Consider the following 24,463-nt stretch of genomic DNA (forward strand, 5'->3'; position numbering starts at 1 on the left):
CCAGAAAAGGCACCCCTGGCCCCAACACACCCACCACTTTCCTACACACAGGTCTTTTCAGTCTGAGTATTTGGGGTTTTGAAAAAAAATTTAAAATGCATCTACAAAGATTTTATAGTTTGTTCCAACTTCCCTCAGCAGTTATAGGTTTTGATCTGTTCCTAATTATGGAAAAAAAACCCGATCAGTCCAAAGTGAAGGAACTGAAGTTCGGCATTACCATTTATAAAGCACTAATGTTGACATGAATTTCTGAGTCAAGAATTAGATTTCCTTTGCTTTAAAAACTGAGACTCAAAGGCACAAAGTCTTCACCTGCACTGAAAGTCACACTGAAACTGAAGCGAATGACCTAAGCTGCACCACTGAGACATTTCCCCACTCTCTTGCTTAAATAAGTCTCCACATTCTCATGGACTTGGAACTGTTGCTGAGAGGGAGGGAGAGAGAGAGGGAATGTGCATGTGAGTGTGTATGCACATGCAAACAATTAAGTGCTGTTTTACACCTAGAAAAGCTACAGCTCTGGGGGAAGTAGAGCAATAACAAGCCTCTTGTTGAAAACACAACATGTCCACCCAAAGGACATGGCTCAGTCGTCTACACAGCGCACAGCTAGACTGTCCCCTGTGCAGACAGCCAGCTTCGACTGTACTCTGGCAAGCAGAGAACACATGATGCCAGAGGTCTAGTCACACGGTTTGTAATCACTGCAGTCATTTGAACCAGAGAGCAAAGGACATGTTTCCCAGAGAACTTACCTGCATTTAAGGACAGCTTAGCTGACTCAATGGTGAGCAGCCATCACTTGTTTTCGCAAGTGTGGAAACAGCCCAGCCCAGGGAAGAAGCACCCAAACATGGGAGGAAATCAACATCTCTTTGATTCTTAAACGTAAAATTATTACCTTCCAAAGCAAGTGTGGGGAAGATCTCCTTCTAGAAGGACAGCTCTAACACCATGTCAGGGACTTCAGAGGGTGGAGCAACAGACCACTGGGAGAAAAAAACTAGAGCTGGCATTGGCCACGGCAGGGCTACCTCCACACAAGAGCTGCTTCTGTGCATGAGCCCTCTTTCCCACCGGGGAAAACATCCATGGCGCAAGACAAGATTTTCACTAAGACTGAAAAATGCTGATCATTTCCAGCTACAACAACACAGCCTGCTGTTCCAGTGGAGCTGGACTATGACGATGTCAGTAAGAAAACAATCTCAACTTTAAACAGGTTAATCAGTCTTCTTACTAGATCCCAAATCAAGGAAGCTACGCAAAGATAATCCAACAAATGTGCGTGATCCATAACTCGATAGTGTCATATATTACTGAATTGAAGGTGTATCCGAGGCCTGGGGACATGGCTCAGTTGTAGAGTGTGCTTAGCATGCCTGAGGACCTAGCTTCAATCCTCAGCACAGGAAGGACTGGAAAGGGAAAGGGAAATGAAAAGAGAAAGGCAAAGACAAAGGGAAAGGAAAAGGGAGGAAATTTTACTGATGGAGTGTAGAGCTCAACCTACCTGAGATCAGAGAAGCAGTCTAAAACCCGCTAGTGCTAGTCCAAATGCAGTACAGGGCGTGGAGGTTTCAAGAGGTCCCCCCTAAAGATTCTCACCCCGTGTATTCCTCTTTTCCTGAGTGGCTGGGCCTGACCTAAGCTGATGAGCCATTTAAAAAGGTTTGGCAGTCAGAACCAGAAGGCATCAGAGAAATCTGAAGGTTTAGCATTCATATTCAGTATTAAGTGCGTGTATACACATATATACATATACACTTAAAGTCTCGATTTATTTTCAAATGTTACATAAATAGAATCTTCCAGTATGAGAATTTCTAAGATGTTTTTTTCTTCAGACAGCAAAATATCCTCAGGATTTATATCCTCAGTTGTGTATAATAGTTCATTTATTTTCACTACTGCGTATTATCGCACTGTGTGTATTATTATTCCAGTGTATATGCAGCCTAACTTATTGAGCCAATCACCTGTTGAAGCATAATTGGGTTGTTTCCAATTCTTGTCTATTATGAATAAATCCATAAAATATTGCTGTACTGGTGCTATAAACACTAATGACCAGGTATTTGTGTGACCACTGCTTTTCACATCTCTATCATAAATGCCCAGGAACACAACTAGTGGGTTGTCTAGTAAGTATGGATTTAGTTTTAGAAGAAAATGCCCAAGTATTCTCCAGACTGGTTGGACCATTAATAGATTCCTGCCAACAAAACATGAGTAATCCTTGTTCTCTCCAGGACTGGCTTTTCACTTTTTAATTTTAGCCATTTCAGTAGATATGTAGTGATTCTTCACTGTGGTTTTAAAGTGCATGTCTCTAATGGTTATCAGTGCTAAACATCTTTACATGTGATTCCTTTTTAAAAAATATTTTTAGAGTAGATGAACACAATACCTTTATTTTATTTTTATGTGGTTCTGAGGATTGAACCCAGTGCCTCACATGTGTTAGGCAAGTACTCTACCAACTGAGCTATAACCCCAGCCCTACATGTGATTCTTTGCCATACAAATATATACTCTTGGGTAAAATATCTCATGGAGTTGGTTTGCCTATTTGCTTCTTCCTGTCCTTTCCATCTCACCTTCCTTGCTTCCTTCCTTCCTCCCTTTCCTTTTCTTTCTTCTCTCCTCTTTCTCTGGTTTTTTTTTTTGGTGCTGTAGTTCAAATCCAAGACCTGGCACATGCTAAGTAAATGCTCTACACCGAGCCATGCCCCAACCCCTGGTTTCTCCATTTTCTAATTGAACTATTTCTTTGCTGGTTTTTATATTTTCAGATTCTTGGGATTAGGTACAGGGTGCTCTATCACTGAGCTATGTCCCCAAACCTTTTTATTTATGCACTAAGTTACCAAGGTTAGCCTTGAACTTGTGATCCTCATATTTGAATCTCCCAAGTACCTGGGATTACAAATGTGCATTACTGCACTTGGCTTACTTTTTCAGATACATGATTTGCAAATATTTTCTCCCAGTATATAGCTTTTTTTTTCCCTCCCATTTTCCTAACAAGATTTTTGACAAAACCAAAAAATTTGGCTTTTATATCCAATATATTCATTTTTCATGTTATGGATCATATTTGGGGGATCAAATCTAAAAACTTTTTGCCAAGCTCTAGAAGGAAAAGACTGTCTTGTACATTTTTTTCTAACTATTTTATGGTTTTATGTTTTACCTTTAAATCTTTGATCTACATTGAGCTAACTTTTGTATAAAATGTGGGGTTTATGTTGAAGTTTGTTTCTTTGCCTATGGTTGTCCAAATGCACCAGCCCTATCTGTTGAAAGGCTTTCCTTCCTCCATGCATTTGCCTTCGCATCCTTACTAAAAATCAGATAAACAGGTTTATATGCTTCTATATCTGGGTTCTATAGATCAGCCTGTGCCACTGATTGGACTGACTGTCTAAAAGCAGCCACAATATCTTGGTTACTATACCCAAACAGTAAGCCTTAACATGAAGTACAATGATCCTCACATTTTATTCCTCCTTTTCAAAACTGTTAGAGCCATTCTAGAACTTTTGTCTTTTCACATACTTTTATGATATGGAGGTTCAGATCTCCAAAACATTTTGTGGTTTAAAAAAATTTTCTTTTTTTTAAAGAGAAGGTCTCACTCTTTCCCAGGCAGACTCTCCTTCCTCAGCCTCTAGAATGGCTGGAACTACATGAGGCATTTTTAGACATTTTTAAGTGCACGATTCAGTAGCAATAATTACATTAATAATTTTGCTTAAAAAAAAAACTATAACAAATCTTTCATCACCCCAAAAAGAAATTTTAATTATCTTGAAAAGGTAACTTACAATTGCCCTTTTCCACCAGCCAATGATAACTTCTTATCTACTGCATGTCTGTACTGATTTTTGTACTCCAGGTACCTCATGAGAGTGGAGTCACACAACATTTGTCCTTTGTGACTGTCTTATTACACTTGCCATAATGTTTTTGTGGTTCACCCAGGTTATAGTATGTATCGGAATTTCATTACCTTTTCTTTTTTCTTAGGGACGCTGAGGATTGAACCCATAGCCTGTGTAAGGCTAAGCACTTGTTCTACTACTGAGCTACACTCCTAGCCCCTTCCCCTTCTCAAGTCTAAATAATAATTAATTGTACATATATACACATACCACACTTTGTGAATCAATTTATTTGTTGATGGACATTTAGATAGTTTCATCTTTTGGCTATTGGGAATAATGCTATTATAAACACTGGTATACAAAAAGGGTTATGTAAGCATAGATGTTGCAAAGATTACATAAGAGGACAGTGTTAATAGGTTTATTTCAATGCATTTGAAAACACATGAAATAAATTAATTTCTACAGAAAAATACCAAATGTAATTCAAGTAGAAAGAGGACATCCAGAACATCCTACAGAAGTTGATTTACTTGAAAATTCGAGGTAAGCTTTGGCAATTTACTGACATATCTCAAAATAAAAAGTAAAAAGGGCTGGAAGTATAACTCATGGGTTAAGTACCCTTTGGTTCAACTGGAGTATCAAAAAGTAAAGGAAGTGATTCAATACCAAAAAGAAAAAAAAAAAAAAAACCTCCTCAAATAAAATGCTAGAATCAAATGATCTCAAGAAGTGAATATTCAGGTAATCCTAATCTGGCTTCTCTTCCAGAGCTGAGGAAAAAAGAAAACTCCTCAGGTTATAATTATTAAACATTAATTTAACCTTGACATCAAAACTGTAACAAGGACATTCTTACTCATGAAATTGATGCAAAATTCTAACCAAGATATTAGCAAACTGAACCCAGTGATGTGTAAAATAAGGAAACTATATTTCATGCCCAATTGGGCTTATGTCAGGAATGTAAATGATTTCCAGGCCCTAACTCCTGCAACAGGGTGACTGGCAGTTTTGTTCACTTAGAAAGAAAGAGCGACAAGTTGCAGCTAAGAGCATGAGAGCAATTAAGTGTCCAGTGCAGGGAACTTGTAAATATCCCAGTTGAGATGTCTAGCAGCACCCAAGGATCCAGCTGTGCAGTCCACCTATAGCTGGGCTGCAGATGGCACTGAGAATCCCCAGCAGAGACATGGCACAAGTCTTAAAGTGGGATAGAATTACCCAGGGAAGCTGGGTGAAGCAAAGAAAGAAGAGGATCAGTGTTTAAAGAAGAGGACTCCCTAAAGAGGCTGGCCCAAGAAAAAGGGAAAGAAAGGAACAGGGAGGCAAGAAGGAAAGTGACTCAAGTCAGACAATGAGAAAGAAAAGGAGCCTAAAGAATTCAGTCACTGGGATGCCGTGTGACAGGGAAGAAGCCAGACTGCTGGGGGATGACAAATGAATAGAGATGAGAAACAGAAATAGGGATTGTGGCCCTTGCTTACAAAAAGACTGGCTGAGGAGAGAAGCAGAGAGTGTGCAGGAGCCAAGGGAGAAGCAGATCAGAGATGGGTACATGTGCAGACCACCGGACAGGAGGGTGGTAAGCAACAGAGAGGGTGGTGAGCAAAAACACAACAGCGTTCCCATCCTCCACATGCCAGAAAGGAAAAGATGAACTCTCCTTCAGTCACAGCCCTAAGGCATGAAGATACAACCACCACAAGTAGCTCCAAACCCATCCTAGGCAACTGCACCACCTGCTTCCAACACTGATAAAGCCCCAGCCCCTGTCCAGCAACCATGCTTCCAGGGCTAAAGGCAAACTGTTCCTTCCAAGTCAACCCATCCCTGACCTCCACATTGACCCCAAAATGAAGGAGGCAAGAGCAGGGAGTACTGAGGCCAGGACTTGGGGAACATGATCATGGAAAGTTCAAATGGGGCCATGAGTGTTGGACAGGAGGAAGGGCCCTGTGGATGAGGCCACGGACAGCAACACAGACACTTAGCACTACACTTTTGGTCATATCCACAAAAAACTCGAGACTTGGGGAGGCCCTATAATCTGCACAGGAGCCACAAGTCAAATCCACATCTGTCCCACTGCAAGGCCTGTGCTCTCACACCCCACTACCCCCTGCCTTCTACAACCACCCCTCCTGCTTTAAACCCTAATTACAGTTTGGGAAACTTTTCCAACATCACTTCCCCCACTCTGGCTCTTATTGGTTAGAGATGTGTCTGCTTCCTTTACATTCACATCGTTCATTCCAGAACTGAAGCTCTTTGGCCCCAGGCTCTTTCATGGAAGTGATTAATGAAAAAATGAATACATGTGTAATCACCAAATGTGCTATGTGCCAACTTGCTTCCAAAGGGCCTTTAAATGTCCCTCACAAGGGATACATGATGTCCAAGGTACTCCTTAGCTATAGTTCTTACAAACGCAAAGCAACACTGTCCATTTTGTTTATCACAAGTTCCACATTACTGAATCTAGTCTCCACTGAAGAGATTTCACCATCATTGCATACCTGAAACCAAAAAGCATATCTTACCTGAATTTTGATGGGCCAGGTGAAATTACTGACATAAACAAAGAAAGTGATATTTGGGTGGTTTCGAAAATCAAACTTTTCATTAGAGAAACTGTCTTTGTACTCCTTAATGTTGGTTTTTGAAACAACAGGCATCTCTTCTCCAGCCTGGGTTCCAGCTATTAAGGAGAAAATAATGAAAATTAGGGACTTTTTTGGCAAGAGGTGGGGGATAGAATTTGCTCTTGATAATAATAATAGTATTTACTGAATAATCATAAAGTCATAGGAATAACTTTTATAGATTCTATCTCCCTTAATCCTGAAAACAATCTCATTATCCGTATTTAAAGATTAAGAAACCAAAGTTCCAAGAAAATAAGTAATTTGCCTCAGGCTGATTGGCCAGCAAGGAGTGTAGGTGGGATTCGAGGCTGGGCAGGCTGATTCATAATCCTGTGCCCCAAATCAGAATGGTTTTGACCAGGAACCCCCTACCACCTACCAACCCTGAAACTGTGAAATTACAGACACTAGCAGAGTCCTATTAACACATGCTATCACTCAATCTGCAACAATGCCTCAATTCCTTTGCATTTCCCTTTAACATCTATGTGGCAACGTTCCAGGCATATGTACCAGGAAGACTGGTTCAATCCTCATTTTCTAACCAGCAGTGGCCTCAAGTCTCCACAAGGAATTAGATGCTCAAGGTGATGCCTTCTGCTACCAGTTACCAGTATAGTTAAGTCCCCCATCCTCCTGTAACTCATTTGTTCCCAGATGGTTTTTCCTCATTCCAGATTCTCCCTCAGCCAGGAACTCGAGTGTGAATAAAGACTCACAAAATGCACTCTTTTCCATGTTGAGTTAAAATGTGGGACTACAGCCCAGCCTGTCATGTTTTCATTGAGATGGTCACTGAAAATCTTTTAAGCCCTAATAAACCCCCAAATGACAGCAAAGATTATATTCCTATATTATATTATACCAGTCTGATTAGTTTTTGTGTGGTCAAAAACAAGAGTATTGTAACAGCAGAGACGTTGACAAAACTGAGCTACCATTCTGTGACAACTGCCCATGTTCAAGCATTACATTGAGTACTTCCTTTATCATCTCATGTAATTCCTGCAATACTCTACATGGCAAGGTGTTTTTACTGTCCCATTTCCTACACAAGGAAAGTGGCTCAGAAAGCTACTTTCAACAGCACAGTGCAAGTAAATAATAGGCAGAATTGAACTCAGCTCTATTTGTCAAGTTATCATGTTATGCAGTGGTAATGTGTCCTAATCACTACATCAGGGTCATCAAATCTTTAGTAAATCATAGTTAAGGCAAACCAGATAGCAACAGCTATGCTTTCAGAGTTTGGTTTAATTCCCAATGTATGGTTCTCTGTACCTATTAAAATCTCATTTTATTTAAACATTTCCATTTCTTGAAACTGAATCACTGATATTTTTCCCCTCTGAGTCATGGATCTGGATGTTGAGGACAGTGGCAGAGCAGTGACCACTGCAAGGGTGTGTGGGGGGGGGGAAGCCACCTACTGAGCCTGAGCCATGGTAGGTGATGGCAGCTCTCACTTCATTTAATCTACATTGTTCTAGGAGGTAAATGTTGCTATGCTCACTTTACTGATGAACAATCCAGAGAGGGATTTGGACACTTGCTCAAGGTCTCATGAATAGTATATGCCAAAACTGGGTTTTAAAAAAAATCCATCTGTCTGTCTCCAGAGCCTCTTTTCCCAACTCCTATGTTACAGTTCTCTACCCACAAACTCCACTCACAGTGTGTTTGCTAGATGTGTCTTTACCTGAGAAGCTGGCAGCCCAGGTGATATTGAGGTTGAAGTTTTTGGAGGCATTGATGAACATGTCCAGATCCCTGTTTTGCTGATGAGAGGTATAAATAAATAGATATATAATTCTACTATTCTTGACTTTCTCAACTACAGAATATTTTACAATGTTTCAAGAGAAATTTGTGCTTATAGAAGAGTTATAAAAATTCCTAAGCAATTTTCCTCAATATAAGCAACATACCCCATATAAAATTTCATTTCCCTCCCAGAAAAGAACACGGCATTCAATGCTTCTTTCAGATGCCTAACTGCATGAAAAAGTTCATTTTTAGAAGGGAGTTTTAAAATATGTTCTCATATGTAGAGAACAATAATTTATACCTTCTGACCTATGTCAGAGGAGCAAGACTCCTCAGGATCCTCTGGACAGCTGTTTCCAAATATCTGGAGCTCCCACTTACTAGGAAATACATGACCCAGTGCCTCAGTTTCAATGTATTTATTTATTTATAACTTAACCCATGTCTAAATTCATAAATTATAATACAGTACAAAATTTCTCCTATATGGAAATGGTCTTAAAAATTAGTATAAAACTGAAGCATACTAAACAATCATTTAATTATATTCATTCATGATATTATAACATTTTTCTTTTACTAAAAATATTATTTCAAGACAAATATGAATGAGTAAGCTTTCTTAACTTTGACAAACATCTTTACCCCTTAACAGATTCAGCATTTCAAGGGGCAGCCTAATTCATTTTGATTCTTAGTTTTAAATACTGAAAAACTTATCTATGAGGAATGTTGATCCAGATGGAAGAAGACAATGCTTGCTGTGCTACATAAATTCTAATACTAATTTTTAATTTTCACTGAAACTTGACTAGTAAACTTCTCAATCAGGGTCAATTCTTTCTGCAACCTCATTAGATGTTATATCTTACATTTTATACATTCTTAATTTTAAAAGATACTAAAACGGGTTGGAAAATTAAGGATGATGTTGTCTTAATATTTATTATAACACAAAACTAGAACAATGGAAATATATGCATATAATAATTTTTAAAATGTGATCTCCAAATAAGAGGTTTCTCTCACAAAGTAGTTACGTTTTCACTTATTGGGAAAACCTCACCTCCTGTTGCTGGCATCAATTGTTTCTTTCCATGATAAGGATCAAAAAAACTCAAAACCCTTGTGTTTTTGTAAAAGAGAGAACATATACATTTGGATATTTCTATTAAATATTCTGATATAACATAAATAGGGAAATGCAAAGAGGTTTGGTTTGACAAACTTTGACTGTCAAGGTCTCTTTCCACTTTATTTATTTAGAAGTATTACGAATATTCTTCCATATTTATTTTTTAAAAATCAAATTTACATCATCAATTGTATCATAAAAGGCTATGAGCATTTCTACCACTTGCTTATAAATATTAGGCAATAATAAATTTCATGTGTACCAGTTTTGCTGTAACTTTGTCCTAAAATGTTTTTTAAAAATTCCAGACAATACAGTTACTTAAATGACACACCTACACAGTTTTTCCAAAATGTCTTCATTTGTAGTCACCTATTACTTTTACTTAAAGGCCATTGACTGTTCTTCTTTTCATATTTTTATAATTTTTTTTAGTTGTCAATGGATCTTTATTTATTTATATATGGTGTGAGACTCGAACCCAAGTGCTCTTCCCCTGAGCTACAACCCCAGACATTGTTTTTATATTTTGAGATGGGGCCTTGCTACATTGCCCAGGATGGCCTGGAACACAATATTCTCCTGCGTCAGCCTCCTGAGTAGCTGGAACAACAGGCATACGCCATCTTGACCAACAGTCATTCACTCATCTTAATTTTATCATTGAAATGGAATATTTAAAACAAATCTTACTTTCACTTAATAGTAAATATACCATACTATGGACTTTGTTCTGCCTTTTTGTTTTTGAAATTAGTTATTAGTGATAACATGTTAAAAAAAAAAAAAGGAATACACATTTGTTTACAGTCACATTGTTTTCCATGTGTTACTTGTCACATTTATTGTGGCAGGATTTGTGATGGCAAATGGCTTTAGGTATGTCAGTGAGAAGAAACTTCCAAGGAATGACCTAAATAACTTAAGATCAAGTTTAATAAAATTTTCCCAAAGTATTAGAATGGGTATGGACTTTAGAGAGTTCATTAACAATACCACAGTTCAGTGGTAAAAGCTCATGCTTAGTAGGAACTGGCCCTGGGTTCAAGCCCTAGCATGAAAAGATGAAGAAAGAAATTGTACAGATGCATCTTCATGTTCTAGAAGGTTTGCTTTTAAATGTCATGCTGTGTTGGCTCCTTTCTATCAATAGGTAATGTCTTTGGGCAGGATAGACTTTATAATTAATGAGAGTAGATATAAATGCACATTTCAAATAGTTGTTTTAAACCATGTGAATTACTTTCTGGCCAACTTCTTATTGGACCAACTAAACTTTTTTCTGTTTTACCTCCCAATGAGGCTTAGAATTCCTTCTAGAAACAGAAGTAACACCTAGCACCCCCTGTGCTGTCTGCTTATTCTTGCACCATGGTGTTAACGGATTTCAATCGGGATTTTATTTTCCTGTTTTGGACCCAGTACTTTTCTACTGCTGAGCTAGAGCCCCAGCCTTTTATTTTATTTTTTATTTTCACACAGGGTATCACCAAGTTTCTGAGGCTGCCCTTGGACTTGTGATCCTCTGGTCTAGCCTCACAAGAATCTTAGATTACAGGTGTGGGCCACCATCCAAGTCAGCAATTTTTTACGACTGATTTTTAAGCCCCAGTCCCTTCTGTGAGTAAGTCTGGGCTCTGCCATCTGCTCCCTAATGATGGCACTCCCTTTGCAGTCTCCTCTGTCTGGGGCTGTGATGAGCAGAAATACTAAGTGTATGTGGTGTGAATGCCAGTCTGTGTATCAGATTCTGGTAAATCTTATAACACTACTGCTCTTACTTTCTGGATGGAAAGGAGATAAAATGTCAACTCGAAATTTTTTTTTCCTGCACTTCTAAACATGCTATATACTGTACTCTACTCTGAAACTACTGTTAAAGCAGTACTTTTAGACAGAATGACCAAGAAAAAAAATCCTAACAAATTCAAAATAAATGAGTCAACTTTTAAAAATCTTACTTCATCAGGAGTAGCTACAAAATTGATGGCTGTGTAATAACGATCATCTTCCTGGGAGAGGCTAAAAGTGAACTGATAGTCAATGAGAAGAGTATCTATGGAGAGAAAGAAATGCACATTTAAAATTAAAATAGAGCAAAAAAGAACAATTTGCTCAAGACACAGATTGCTGTTCTGAAAAACTCAATAGCCAAACTCTGACTTACCCATATCCAGGTTTTTCAAAGAAAACCAAGTCCTTCGGCAGCATCATTTTATTTGAGTTATCCATCAAACCCTCTTTATATAATGACCCTAGATGAGATTTGGCTTCAGCCTAACTCACTCACAAATGTAACTGAACATTTGTATGTGCTAAATTTTGCTTATGGATACAAAGACATAAGTTAATGGTGTGAAAGAAACTAAAACTCCATGGAAAATAGTTGCTTCCAGGTCTGGGCAAGGAATATGTGCCCTGGGTATTTTGTTGCAAAAGAGAAGAAAGCACTCAGAGACTAATGTGATATAGTTCAAAAAGAGTTTAATGCCCCAAACTGGTAATGTAATTTTAAAAATTTTAACAACTGAAACTTTATTTAATAATGGGCAAAGAACTTGAACAGACATTTCTCCAAAGAAGATACACAAATGGCCAATAAGCAGATGAAAAGATACTGAATAACACTGATCATTGGGAAAATGCAAATCAAAACCAAAATGAGATTACATCTCATCCCATTAGGATGGCTGCTATGAAAACAAAACAACAACAACAACAACAACAAAAAAAAAAAAACCCAAAAACAAAGAAAAAACCCCAGAAAATGACAAGTACTGGGGAGTGAAACTGGAATGCTCATGCATTGCTGATGAGAGTAAAAAACAGTGCAGTTTCTGTAGAAAAAAGTGCAGGGATTCCTCAAAAAAAATTAAACACAGTGCCAGCCTTGACTTCTATTTTTAGCTCTATATCCATAGATTTAACCATGTAATTTCTGTGGGATTTCAAGATAACCCAAATCCTAGAATTCTTCCTTCATTCTTCAATCAGTCTCTCTCTATCTCTATCTCTCTGAAAAGCATGATAAGATGTTGAGGGAGGAGGGCTGGGATTGTGGCTTAGCGGTACAGTGCTTACCCAGACGTTCGAGGCCCTGGGTTCGATTCTCAGTACCACATAAAAAATAAATAAATAAAATAAAGGTATTGTGTCCAACTACAACTAAAAAAATAAATATAAAAAAAGAAAAAAGATGTGAAGGGAGGAAAAGAAAACTGAGAGAATGGTTCTAAAGCCCTCAGTTAATAAGTGGTAATGGTCAGGAAGGTGGTATGTAAACAGACTTTAATATGGTGTCACTGGAAGATTACTGGTGATCTGGCCAGGGAAGAAACAAAAATCCAAATGTATTAGGTCATAGAAAGAAAAATGAGAGTCAATGAAATTAAAAACAAACAACAAAGAACACTTCATAACAAAATGGTTTCAATATTGCTAAAAATAAGAAACCCTGCCTTTTCTTTGGGTTTACTGGAATAGACAATAAGATGACACTTTCTAATAAGAATTTTGAATTTCTTATTCATTCTATAGGGCAGGTATTAGCATTACATGAGAAAATTTAATTTCAAAGGAAGATAGAAACTTCCCCAAGTTGGTAATAGATATGAATTCAAGTTTGCTTGAATAAAAGCAAAGTTATACTCTAAAAAAAAAATTAAGCACAGCATTACAGATGATCTAGCAGTTGCATTTCTGGATACACACCCAAAAGGACTGAAAGCAAGATCTCACATGGATATTTGTTTACCATGTTCATAGCAGCATTACTCACTATAGCCAAAAGATGGAAACAAGCCATGCTCACTAAGGAATAGATAAGCAAAATATGGAATGTACAATCAGATATTATTCAGCCATAAAAAGAAAAGGAAGTCTTACATACACTATAACATAGATGAACCATGAAGACCTCATATCAACTATAAGAAGTCAGCCCCAAAAAGAGAAATACTATGTTTCTACTTAGAGAAGATACCCAGAGAGGTCAAATTCATAGGAACAGAAAAGGACAGGTGGTGACTGGTGTCAGGGGGGAGGAGGAAATGGAGAGTTGTTGTTTATTTTTTAACTGTTTCAGAAACTGCCAAATGGCTTTCCAAAATGGCTATACCACTTAACATTCAATAAGCAATACATGAAGGTTCCTATTCTTCAACACCCTTGCTGAAATATGGTGTTAGCTTTTCTTCTCTCCAATGAGAAATAGATTCTAATTGCATGATCACAAAAATTTCAGTGATATGTCTCTGCTTCCAAATTTCAACCTTTAAGAAATGATTATAGGTCTGGGGTTGTTGCTAAGTGGTAGAGCGCTTGCCTAGTACATGTGAGGCACCAGGTTCAATCCTCTCCACCACAGAAAATAAATAAATAAAGATATTGTGTCCATCCACAATTTTAAAAATATTTTTTTAAAAGAAGAAATGAGGGGGCTGGGGTTGTGGCTCAGCGGTAGAGCGCTCGCCTAGCATATGCGAGGTTCTGGGTTCAATCCTCAGCAACACATAAAAATAAATAAATAAAATAAAGATATTGTGTCCAACTAAAAAAAATAAATATTAAAAAAAAAAAGAAATGAGGGCTGGGGTTGTGACTCAGAGGTAGAGTGCTCACCTAGCATGCGTGAGGCACTGGGTTCAATCCTCGGCACCACATACAAATAAAATAAAGATGCATGGTACTATCTCTACTTTTTTGTATTTGCTAAGAGTTGCTTTGTGGCATATTATATGGTCTATTTTAGAGAAGGATCCATGTGCTACTGAGAAGAAAGTGTATCTGGTTGATGCAGGTTGAAATATTCTGTAGGTGTCAGGTAAGTCTAAGTTATTGATTGTATTATTGAGTTCTATAGTTTCTTTTTTGTTTGGAGAGAAGTGTGTTAAAGTCACCCAAGATTATTGTGTTGTGGTCAATTTGACTCTTGAAGTTGAGAAGAATTTGTTTGATGGACATAGCTGCATCATTGTTTGGGGCATATATATTTATGATTATTATGTCTTCTTGGTGTATGGTTCCCTTGAGCAGTATGTAAAACCAAATGCCAAACAGTTTCTCTGATATAAGGAGGCTGATTCATAGTGGGGTAGGGAGGGGGAGCATGGGAGGAATAGATGAATTCTAGATAGGGTAGAGGAATGGGAGGGAAAGGAAGGGGGCAGGGTAGCAAGGATGGTGAAATGCGATAGACATCATTATTCAAAGTACATGTATGAAGACACGAATTGGTGTCAACATACTTTATTACAACCAGAGATATGAAAAATTGTGCTGTATATAATAATTGTGCTGTATAATAAGAATTGTAATGCATTCCACTGTCATTTATTTTTTAAAAATAAAAAAACAAATAAAATAAAGATATTGTATCTACCTATAACTAAAAAATAAATATTAAAAAAAATGAATAGTTCTGCAGTTTCAATGATATCAAAGGATACTATCCACAATGATCTGAAATGATTATTAAAATATTCCAACCCTTTTCCAGTCTGGTGAGGCCAGATTTGCAAATATTTTCTCTAGCCTATTTTGATTTGTTTTGAATGGTGTTTGTTTAAATAGAAGCCTGAAATTTGGATAAAGTCTCATTAATTAACTTTTTCTTTATGAATTATGACATTAGAGCTATTCGATCCAACAGAGCAGATACGTTAACTCCTTTTTCTGGATCCACAATCTGGCATACCAGATTGTATACCAGATATTGTGGATTGCCACAGGGGGAAAAAATCCATCTATCCATAAATGGTCACCTTGCCAGATTCACATTTCACTCTAAGATAATCATGTGATGTTTTATTTTAAAAACTTGTTCCTAAAGAAGTAGTTAACACAAATCAGCTCCAGAAAGAATGATGAAATTTCATCTATATTTTAAGAATTCTGTTTATTATCGATATTCTCAGATATGAAATGTTAGATATCCTCAACCAGGTGGTTGCAAATGAAGTAAGGTTTCGAGAACATAAACAAGGAAATCCAGGGGTGCATGACTCTGTATTGGCCTCTGCTATCTTCTACAAACATCACCATAAACGTGGCCACTTAAAAATAGCTTAAAATAGGCAAACCCACCAAGTCAGGGAACAATTGCATGGTGGTAGGGCTTACCATTCTCAAAACATGTTGTAGAAAATAATGGAGTTTTACAGAACTACTACTCCTTTTAGAAATTAAGAATTACAAAAATACTTACAATAACACGTTCCTTTGAGAGGATTTCCCTGGTATCGATTTTCTACCTCACATCTAGGAGGAAAAAAATGTAATTATTTTTTCTGTTATTTAATATGGAATCTACATTCATTTTAAATCAAGTAGATCCTTTTACATAGACCACAACCAGTTTTGAGTCCTGATAATTACAGTCTTCACCATTATTTATATCAGATGGATTAAGAGGAGTGTGCCTGAATTTTCATACAGATTGCCCATCAGTTCCACCACCACTATATAAAAACAATGAATAAACATTTGCCAACGCACAGGAGATAAATCCAAATGTCATAAACCTAGATCCTATTTATTATAATGAAAAGCACATTTTCACATTCCTGTGAACTTCATGTTCTTCTAAAAATGCAACTAAAACATTTTTCAAATATTCATTTCTTTCCTGTACTCCCTCGGTAAACTGACCCTGTTCTTTATACCCAAATGAGAAAAAACTAAATACCAAGGATCACTTAAAAAGTAACTAACACTCTTAAACAAGTACTGGCTAGCCTGGAGAGAATATAATTTCCTCTTAAAATGAATATTAATTTCTCCTTAGATGTCATTTACAAACTCAGCGAAACCCATCTCCCTCTCCACAAAGCCAACTAGCAAGCAAAGTGGCTATGAAGTTCACAGGAAGGAGGGAGAGCTGCGGGAAACACTTTTCCCAGGTCAAATGAGCCAGGGACGCTGCCCTTTCATCCAGGGAGATGACAGGCATTTGTCTCTATCTACAACTTCTAGAAATCCCTTGAAAGTCCTCCACTGCATGCCACATCATGTCTTTGCTGTTTCCCCCAATAGAGGGCAACAGTGACTAATTTTGCTCTCACATTTTTCTGTGAAAAGGAACCTAGATCTGAAATTTAAATTTAATCTTTGATTAGACTTTTCTTAACATATTGGCTTTGGGGAAGCATGAAATTGACAACCATGTACATTTATATAAACTATAATATAATCTATGAAGTGTTCATAGACCAATTCCTTGCTGAATAATATCCATGTTACTGGTGACATTCTTTAAGGAAAATGAAGTTTGCCAATGATGATGTATCTGCACATATCAGCTCAAGATTTTCACACTAAACACATCTCTCTTAAGTCTCTTCCTGAGAGAGTGGATAAGCCTGGCTACGTGTTTCATGAGGTTTTCTACTATAGCAGATAGGAATATGTTAATTGGGGGCAATCTCTCTTGTTGCAACTCTCCAGGATACTAAAAACAATTACTGCTACTTCCCCTATTGGGAGATGGGGAAACTGAGTCTTGGCATGGTTCTGTGATCTGCCTCAAAAGATCCTGCTCAATGGAAGCACAGCCAGGTCTGAAACCCAATGCTGTTTGACGTTAAGCCGCATCCTTATGGACAGAGACTTGAAGCCTTCCCCTTGAAGATGATAAACACACTTCACCAAAAGAAGGGCAGAACAGGAGGGATGTGTGCAAGGCAAGAGAATCACCCACTATCAGAGAAACAAAATGCCAAAGAAACACAAAGAAGCACTGGTTCAACACCAGTTCTTCCAACTCCATCCCTCAGAAAAAGTGCAAATTTCTAATGGTAGCTGCTAAGTTAAAGGATTAGCAATCCAGGAAATGTCAGTATCAAACACTTTTTTAAAAATGTGAATTAAAGAGTCTTTTAAGAATTGCTACTGAAAATCCCTAAGCTTGGGGGTTGACTTGTCAGAAGCAGAAAGGGCAAAATTTCAAACTAATCTCTGGAGGGATCACTCAGAATCCATGGCAACAAAGCACAGGGAAGGGGCAGCTCCCCAGGCTAGCTTCCTAGCCCCAGTGCCATCTTTGGTGGTAGAACAGATACTCACAGCTGGCATTCATCTCCCTTGACACCCTTGGTGGTACAGAAGCACTTGCCCGTGTTGGTATTGCACAGTGAGGCATGTCCATTGCACTTACATGCTGGAGAAAAGGAAAAAGCACACAGGATACATCTGGCTTACTATCAGAGACTTTTCCCAAAACAAATAATTTTATCTGAATCAGGATTGTAGGAAGTCACACTAAAAAAAGAATATTTAGTAAGTAAGATTCACAATTTTCAAGTAATGATTTAATTCTAATAATGTTCAACATTAAAGGAATTCAAGCAAAAGGACAGTAAGAAAGATAAAGCTGGTTCTGAACCACCACCAGCCGAGGCAATCTCTATTTTGACCTTAAAACTGACACTCTTTCTCAGTATTATGATTCTTTCATTTGTTCAGTGAATATTTATAATGCATTTCCAGCAAGCTGGGTGCTGGGTCCCTTCCCCCATGGAGATGCTCAGGTTGCTGATTGCCTTCTAGGAGGAGGTTGGCCAGACTGTCCTCTGCCTTAGCAGATGAATGTTCTCCAAGTGGGCCACATGTTAAAACCCTCAGGGACTCAGAAGTGAGGGACCCCCGATGGCAAGGGGAGCATTTAAGACCCTTCATCACTCATCAACCTTATCTTGCCTTTTCCTTTGCTTTTACAGAAAACAATCTTCCCATGTCCCTCCTACAGCCATCTCAGCACACCTCTGCCTAACTTTACCCAACAGTTAATTATGAGCTGTGACACATTTTATACTCCACTGAAATAAATGCAAAAGTCTCTGTGCCCAACAACTTTTCCCTTTACACCCTGATTTTCTGTAAATAAAGTAAAGAAATACTTTTTTTTTGGTGGGGGGGTACTGGGGATTAAACCCAGGGGCACTCAACCACTGAGCCATATCCCCAACCCTTTTTTGTATTTTATTTAGAAATAGGGTCTCACTGAGTTGTTTAGGACCTCGTTAAGTTGCTCAGGCTGGCTCTGAACTCACAATCCACCTGCCTCAGCCTCTCAAGCTACTAGAATTATAGGCATGTGCCACCATGCCTGACTAAAGGTGCAGTTTAAAAATAAATACAGCCAAGTTCAAAGCCAGCCTCAGCAACTTAAATGAAACCCTAAGCAACTCAGGGAGACCTTGTCTCTAAATAAAAACATAAAATAGGGCTGGGGATGTGGCTCAGTGGTTGAGTGCCCCCGAGTTCAACCCCATTACCAAATAAATAAATAAATAAATCCCAAGAAGTGGGGGGAAAAGAGAAAATCTGTAAAACAGAACAGTACAGAGTTTACTAGAATACATGGTGGAGCAGAAATTAAGTGTCGACTCTTGCTCTGCTGAGTGTGTAGGGCAGTGTGTTAGTGAAAAGCAGAGGCCTAATGTCTGTTTTCCTGAGTTTGAATCCACTGTCCTCCACCTTAGCCCTTCTGGAATTCTAGGTATGCTACTTAGCCTTTCTGAGTCTTCTTCCTTGTCTATATGATGAGGCTAATAATAGCACCTATCTAAAAGGGTTGCTGTGAGATCTTGGGCAGGCTATGTGACTTCGGGGATGACAAAGGTCCCTTTTTTCTCCAAAAACTGTCAGTACAAAGCTTTGTACACATTTACCTCTCAGAAGTGTTATGTTTTGATTACTATTAAATGGATAAAGTGTATGCCACCTGAAACATGACCTCAATACATCATAGCTGCTATCCTTAGCTAAGGACTACACCATTATAAGAGGAAATACACTGAAGACTTGGTATCATTCAGTATTTTAAAAACTATACTTGTATTGTATCTAGAAAATAAAGCAATCTCTAAGTTCTAGAAAAGTATACTAAAGCCCTATAGATGTCACAGAGGAAAATTTGATTTTTCTAGATAGCAGTTGCAGATATGGGGATGTTTGCTTGGAGATACAACCAAGTCAGTAGTTAAGGTCAGCACTACTGAATGAGGTTCCAGCTTATGCACATCTGTGAGATCTTGGGCAGGCTATGTAACCTTGGAGATGATAAAGATCCTTTTGTCTCCAAAGGCTGTCAGCACAAAGCTTTGTACACATTTACTCCTCAGAAATGTTATGTTTTGATTACTATCAAATAGATTAAGTGTATTCACCTATAAATGTTTTTACTGAACACTTTTAATCTGCACAAGACACTTTATTTAAGAGTAAAAGGGGGGCTGGGGTGTAGCTCAGTGGTACAGCATATGCCTAACATGCTGAGACACTGTGTTTGATCCTCAACACCACATCACAGCCACATCAATGTTTATAGCAGCACAATTCACAATAGCTAAACTGTGGAGCCAACCTAGATGTCCTTTAGCGGATGAATGGATAAAAAAAAAATGTGGCATTTATACATAATGGAATATTACTCAGCACTAAAAAAGAATAAGATCATGGCATTTTCAGGGAAATGGATAGCATTAGAGAAGATTATGCTAAGTGAAGTTAGCCAATCCCAAAAAACTAAATGCCGAATGTTTTCTCTGATATAAGGGGGGTGACTCAAAGTGGGGTAGGGAGGGAGAGCAGGGGAGGAAGATTACCTCTAGATAGGGAATAAGGGTGGGAGGGAAAGGGAGGGAGGGAGAAGGGGAATAGCAAGGATGGTGGAAGGAGACGGCCATCATTATACAAAATACATGTATGAAGATGTGAATTTGGTGTCAACATACCTTAGATACAAATAAATTTATACCAATAAATTGTGGTATAAAGGTGTATTAAGAATTGTAATGCAAAAAAAATCAATAAGAGAGCTCATGTATAATGACATAATTTGGCGTGAACATACTTTATATAACTCTGTATATAAAGCTGTGCTGAAAATGGATAATTATTATTATAATTATTATTGCACTATTGTCATGTACAAAAGAAATAAATAAAAAATAAATAAAGATATTGTGTCCAGGGGCTGGGGATGTGGCTCAAGCGGTAGCGCGCTCGCCTGTCATGCGTGCGGCCCGGGTTCGATCCTCAGCACCACATACAAACAAAGATGTTGTGTCCGCCGAGAACTAAAAAAATAAATAAATATTAAAAAAAAAAAAAAAAAAAAAAAAAAAAAAAAAAAGATATTGTGTCCATCTACAACTAAAAAAATATTTTTAAAAAAAGAGTAAAAGGAAATGACATTAGAATGGATATAGTAATTTCTCACATTACTGAGTATTAACTACGTGCCATGTACTGCTCTGATGGCTTTAATCTCAACACCACACTAAATTGCTGTTTTACAGATGAGAAAACTGGGCTGGGGATGTGGTTCAAGCGGTAGCGCGCCCGCCTGGCATGCGTGAGGCCCGGGTTCGATCCTCAGCACCACATACAAAGATGTTGTGTCTGCCAAAAACTAAAAATAAATATTAAAAATTTTCTCTCTCTCTCTCTTAAAAAAAAAAAAACAGATGAGAAAACTGAACTCCAGGGAGTTGAAGGGACAGACAAAATAGCTAGACTGCCACTCTATCTTGGCTGGCCTGGGATGAGATTCTGAAGTGTCATAAAAAGAAGCCTGGAGGTGGAATATGAGGAGAAAGTAGAGATGTCCTTTCTTATTTATTTTTCCCATTCAGAACTTGAGGATTCTTTCAACTAGAAGACTACTCTAATAGCCCGGTACAATGGTGCACGTCTGTAATTCCATCAACTCAGGAGGCAGAAGCCAAAAAACTGCAGTGTTAAGGCCAGTCTGGGCAATTCAGTGAGACTCTGTGTCAAAAACTAAAAATGGAGTTGTCATTCAAAGATAAGGCACCCCTGGGTTCAACCTCCAAAATCAGATGGCAAGGGGAAGAGGATAGTCTCGTAATAATTTTCAGTTGGAAACTAGAACAAATCCAAAATCAGTTCATTGATTATACATTTCCCTTTAAAAAACAATTTAGATTCTAACAATGAAATGGTTGTAATATTCCAACCATTTAGATTACCACTTGTATGCTTCATCTACCATGAATGAGGAAACATGGGACTACTGAAATCTTTAAAATACACTAGAAGGGCTGAGTGCAGCTCCTGGTTTAAAACCTGTGTGTGGTTTTTCAGGCCTAACCAGAGGCTTGACGTAGTGGCCTCGGGGGACAGCTGCCCTCCTCTCAGCAAACTCAGGGCACAGCCAAGTATTTCAGTCTCTGTAGGAGGTGCAGTCAAGGACTTGGGCCTCCAGCCAGTCACTCCTCACGTGCACCTTCATTCCCACAGGTCTTCCTCCAAAGCCTCCAGCACAGGTTGGCTTCAGGGCCTCTGCTGAGGCTTATTTAAGGGGGCTGGGGTTGGGGGTCTGAAAATACTTTCTTCACTCTGACTCAGAGCCCAGGACTTCCCCACTCCCAGTCCTTACTCCCTCCCTCCCCACAGCCTCAGGGTCTACAATATTGCTGGGAAGGTGCCCTCCATGGGGAGCCACTGACCACCAGCGCTGAGCCTCCGACTCTCCATTGCTGCACTGTTCCAACAGGGAAGATGGAAATGGGGAAGTCAGCATTTTTCTGGTTTGGGCCCCTTGCTTATCCCATGGCTCAGTGTGGTTAAGGGTTTAACTCTTTCACTGTTGAGCTGCTGCTTCACCAGGCTACTCTCACGTCCAACAGTTCACCTTTCTCTTCCAACTCAGCTGAGCTCCTGACAATATGACTTAAAAAGAAATGCAGCATCCAAAGCCAAGTGGCTTTTCTCCTCCTAGGTACTCAAGTCAGAGAAGTCCTGTGTTCCACCTGACTTGCACTCAGCAAGTCTGACCCACACTACTTACGCTGGCATTTGCCTCCATTGGTGGGATCACCATAGAAGCCAGATATGCAGGTCTCGCAGTGCTTGCCCGTGGTCAGGTTCTCACACTTCTCACAGATGCTCTGGTTGATGCACTTGCTGTGGCCATTGCACTGGCAAGCTGAAAGGAAAAGGATTTTAGGAGCCTCTATCATGGCAGAACTGGGTTCAGGGAGTTCCATGAAATTTATCTGCATCTGTAAGTTCCCAATGCCTCTAAAACTCAAATCATCAAACTAGCTGGGCATGGGGGTATTTGCCTATAATACCAGCTATTGGGAAGGCTGAGGCAGAAAGATCTCCTGAGCTCAGGAGCTTGAGGCCAGCCTGCACAACACAGCAAAACTTGTCTCAAAACAAAACAAATAACAAAAACAGAAAAAAATCATCAAAACTTACCCACCAGAAACTAATTTGAGAAATAAGACCAAACTGTCAAAACCAAGTTATTGCAGAAAAATGAGATATTAAGGCCCTCAATCTGTAATTTTCTTATATATTATGTCATTATCTGGTTTTGGTAGCAAGTTACACACTGGCTTTATAGGATGAATTTGGAAGAGTTCTTTCCCTTTTCATTTTATGAATTAGTTTGAGAAGTATTTGTATTAATTCTTCTTTAAAAGTCTGGTAAAATTCAACTGTGAATCATCTTGTCCTTGGCTTTTTTTGTTGTTGTTGTTGGGAGATTATTACTGCTTCAATCTCATTGCTTGTTATGTCTCTATTTATGATATTTACATATTTTGGTGCAATTTTGATAGGTAATACGTATCTACAAATTTGTCCATTTCTTCCAGATTTTTCAGTTTATTGGCGTATAGTTTTTTAAATAGTCCCTAATAATCCTCTGAATTTCAGTGGTATGTGTTATAACATCCCCTTTTTTGTTGCTAACTTTTTTTAGTTTGGGTCTTCTCTTTCTTTTGGTTAGTTTGGCTAAGGGTTTCTGAATTTGTTTATTTTTTTCAAAGAACCAACACTGTTTCACTGATCTTTTGTGTTATTCTTATATAATTTATTTCCATTCTGATCCTTATTATTTCTTTCCTTCCATTGAGTTTATATTGTTTGTTCGAATTTCTAAGTCCTTGAGGCGAATCATTAGGATGTTTATTTGAGATCGCTCTGTTTTTCTAATGTGGGACTTTACAACTATAAACTTCTCTCTTATAACTGCTTTTGCATTGTCCCATAGGTTCCATTTTCATTTTACCCTAGGAATTTAAACATTTCCCTTATGATTAATTCAATGTCCCGGTTTCCATTCAAAAGTATATTGGTTCATATCCATTTATTGTGTAATTTTTGCAGTTTCTCTTGCATTTGAATCATAATTTCATTTCATTATGATCTGATGTCAGCAATTAATTCATTTTTTAAAATTCATTAACATTTGCTTTACAACATAAAATGTGGACTATGTTGGAGAAGTTGTGTGTGCTGATTAAAAACAACATGTATTATGCAACTGTTAAATATTCTCCTTCCAGCATTTTTCTATACAATTTTGTAGTTTTGATATTAATATTCAATTTTGAGTTTTTAAACTTAGATCAAAATTATTTTACATTTAATCTATCATGAACAAAACTTGATGATGATTTTTATGAATTATAGCACTTATTTAACCATCCCCTCAAGTTCTAATATTTTGTTTGCTTTCAAATTAGAAAAATAACCAACTTTACATATAAGCATTTCCAGAGCAGAGATTACTAAGGCTCCTGATTGACATGGCATATAAACCCTGACCTCTCAAAGACTGCTTGAGACAGCTATGCAGGCTGTGTACTGCAGAACATGGGAATGTTCACATAAGGTACAACCTGCACCACTGTAACCACAATCTCTGATTCTTTAGATTTTGGTTCATCAACATGAGGTGGTTTTCTCACATCCTGAAAAATTTCTATATCCTTGCACATGTTCTATTTACTCACCTGTTAGCTACACCATCTATGTAGGTACTTGAGGTGTAAAACTTAAAATATTGTACCACAATTACTTAAGATATGTAGGATATGCATTTTGTTCCCATGAAGATGAGCAAAGGGTAAAGTACAACACATGTATAAAATTACCTAAAAATTATGTATGAAAAAAACCTCTATTCTGGTTCAAGAACAAAAGATACAGAAAATGCTTCCTTCTTCCTTTTCAAAATACCACTGAATTACATG

The 24,463-nt window shown here is 38.0% G+C and overlaps 1 protein-coding gene across 2 annotated transcripts in view; it reads right to left on the bottom strand.

The window, feature by feature from the left end:
* The window catches only part of LOC124085877 (attractin), a 165,586-nt gene that overhangs the window by 38,693 nt on the left and 102,430 nt on the right, over nt 1-24,463 (bottom strand). For both annotated transcript variants that reach the window (XM_058575316.1, XM_046433895.2), the window contains exons 19-24: nt 22,264-22,401; nt 17,511-17,604; nt 15,655-15,707; nt 11,411-11,505; nt 8,247-8,325; nt 6,443-6,600 (exon numbers count right to left, since the gene is read on the bottom strand). In XM_058575316.1, coding sequence (XP_058431299.1) covers nt 6,443-6,600; nt 8,247-8,325; nt 11,411-11,505; nt 15,655-15,707; nt 17,511-17,604; nt 22,264-22,401 — 617 coding nt within the window. The remainder of the gene's footprint in view (nt 1-6,442; nt 6,601-8,246; nt 8,326-11,410; nt 11,506-15,654; nt 15,708-17,510; nt 17,605-22,263; nt 22,402-24,463) is intronic.

This window comes from Marmota monax, unplaced genomic scaffold (assembly GCF_021218885.2).
Source record: "Marmota monax isolate L192 unplaced genomic scaffold, Marmota_monax_Labrador192_F-V1.1 WCK01_AAM20220418_F8-fsc00014, whole genome shotgun sequence".
Taxonomy (NCBI): Eukaryota; Metazoa; Chordata; class Mammalia; order Rodentia; family Sciuridae; genus Marmota; species Marmota monax.